We start from the raw sequence: 2142 nt of genomic DNA, 5'->3' as shown, positions 1-2142 counted from the left end.
AAAGTCATAGTATAGTATGTTGAAAAGTCATAGTATGTTGAAAAAAGGCATAGTATAATAAGTTGAAAAAGTCATAGTATAGTATGTGGAAAAAGTCATAGTATAGTATGTCGAAAAAAGTCATAGTATAGTATGTGGAAAAAGTCATAGTATTGTATGTCAAAAAAATGTAAAAAAGTCATAGTATAGTGTTAAAAGAAGGTCATAGTATAGTTTGTCAAAAAAAATCATAGTATAGCATGTCGAAAAAATGTCACAGTATAGTGTGTCGAATAAAGTCATAGTATAGTACATAGGAAAAAAAGTCATGGTATCGTATGTCGAAAAAAGTCGTAGTATAGTATGTCGAAAAAGTCATAGTATGTCGAAAACTTATAGTACAGTATGTTGAGAAAAGGCAGAGTATAGTATTTCAAAAAAGTCATAGTACAGTATGTGGAAAAAGTAATCGAACATTGTGTTGAAAATGTCAAAAAAAAGTCATAGTATAGTATGTCAAAAAAGTCAAAAAAGCCTTAGTATAGCATGTCCAAAGAAGTATAGAACACTGTGTTGAAAAAGTCATGGTAGGAGTATGTTGGAAAAAAAGGTATTGATGTTGAAGATGTCAAAATATGTCATAAAAGTCATAGAATAGTATGTCAAAAAAGTCATAAAAACGTCCCAGTATAGTGAAGTTTACTGTTATAAAAGTCACAGTAACGTTTATTACGTTATTGATCATTAAGAATGTCGTTGACTACGTTAATTTGTTATTGGTTAAACTAATGCAGGTTGTGTAGTGTGAGTCTTGAAGCAATGAAATGAATTTCAATGTGTGGCAGCAGTTAAACATTTTACCACCCGGGGGCAATATTTGACGCAGTACTCAACTACCTGCAAGTTTCCATTTTGATTTCAAAAGTAATCATGAAGAGATCACGGCAAAGTGATTTAAAAAACTATTTAGTTCTCTGCAAACACTGCGATGCCGTGTATAAGTACAACACAGCCACGACTCAAATGATGTACCACTTAAAGTGCATCGACCCTGGTTAATGTCGGTGCATCCTGCGCTCAGTCTCAACCTAGCATCAAGTCACTAAAATGTAACTAAAGTCATAGTATAGTAAATCGAAACATATGAAGTCATATTTTATAGTTTGCCGTGTAAAAAAAAGTCATAGTTTTGTGGAAAAAAAATTAAGATAAATGTCACTGAATAGTATGATAATTAAAAGTAATAGAGTATGGTTAAAAAAAAGTTGTAAATATTTGATAGTTAACTATGTAAAAATGTCTTATATTTCTGAATATTGGCGTGTACCAAGTCCTGCTTGCCAGACCACCTAAGCTGCTAGACTTCACAGCGATGGTGAATCTGCAAATTGGTCTCAGGAAGGAACTTGTTTTGGTGGAACATTTGCACCTTGCAAAAGAAAGCTGCACGCAAAATATTAAATGAAGTGTTTCCACGATACAATGACGTGAGCTATTTATATAAGCTGGATACAGGGTTTAACGAAATTAGCTCTTACATGTGTATCGCTTTTTGTATTTTGTCCATAGGAAGTCCCTGCCAATTGGTCCCAAATATTACTCTTATCTTCAAATAAGCTTTGTACATCTTTAAAGTTCAAGTTTCCCTCAAAATGTGCCATTTTTAGCTCGATATACTGTAGATTAGGGGGTACCCAAAGTGTATTGTGATAATGCTATAGTTCAAATGCCATAATGCTATATAAGGTTGTTTTTCTAGCACACATGAATGTATTTTGTTGTGTTCTTAAACTGCATTTGTTTGTGATTTTAAGCAAAAGAATGCACTGGCCCTTGGGAAGGCAAATACATAATGCATACTTGTGGTAGCTGAGTCTGTTTCTACAAAGTCCCTGAACATCAGTGAACGCTCAGGCAACATCAAGAATTCCCCCTGGACAGTCAGTGGCCTTCAGAACAAGCAGAGCGAGCAAAGAAACAACAGCAAAAGTCACCAAAGTCTGTAACTTGTTCTCTCTGTTGTGGTTCTCCCTGTAGTGATCGTGGTGCTGTTTGCTGCCCTGAGGAGACAGAGGAAGAAGGAGCCTCTGATCATCTCCAAGGAGGATGTCAGAGACAACGTCGTCAGCTACAACGACGAAGGGGGCGGAGAGGAGGACACTC

At 35.4% G+C, this 2142-nt stretch overlaps 1 protein-coding gene across 1 annotated transcript in view; it reads left to right on the top strand.

Annotated features, from left to right (window-relative positions):
• Positions 1 to 2142, top strand: part of LOC116671982 (cadherin-6) — a 78224-nt gene that overhangs the window by 72876 nt on the left and 3206 nt on the right. The window contains exon 12 of the mRNA XM_032503465.1: positions 2017 to 2142. This exon is cut by the window's right edge and continues 3206 nt beyond it. Within this exon, the coding sequence (XP_032359356.1) occupies positions 2017 to 2142 (126 nt within the window). The remainder of the gene's footprint in view (positions 1 to 2016) is intronic.

Source organism: Etheostoma spectabile, chromosome 22 (assembly GCF_008692095.1).
Source record: "Etheostoma spectabile isolate EspeVRDwgs_2016 chromosome 22, UIUC_Espe_1.0, whole genome shotgun sequence".
Taxonomy (NCBI): domain Eukaryota; kingdom Metazoa; phylum Chordata; class Actinopteri; order Perciformes; family Percidae; genus Etheostoma; species Etheostoma spectabile.
Note: the sequence above shows the minus strand (reverse complement) of the source record. Positions and strands in the feature narration are given on the sequence as shown.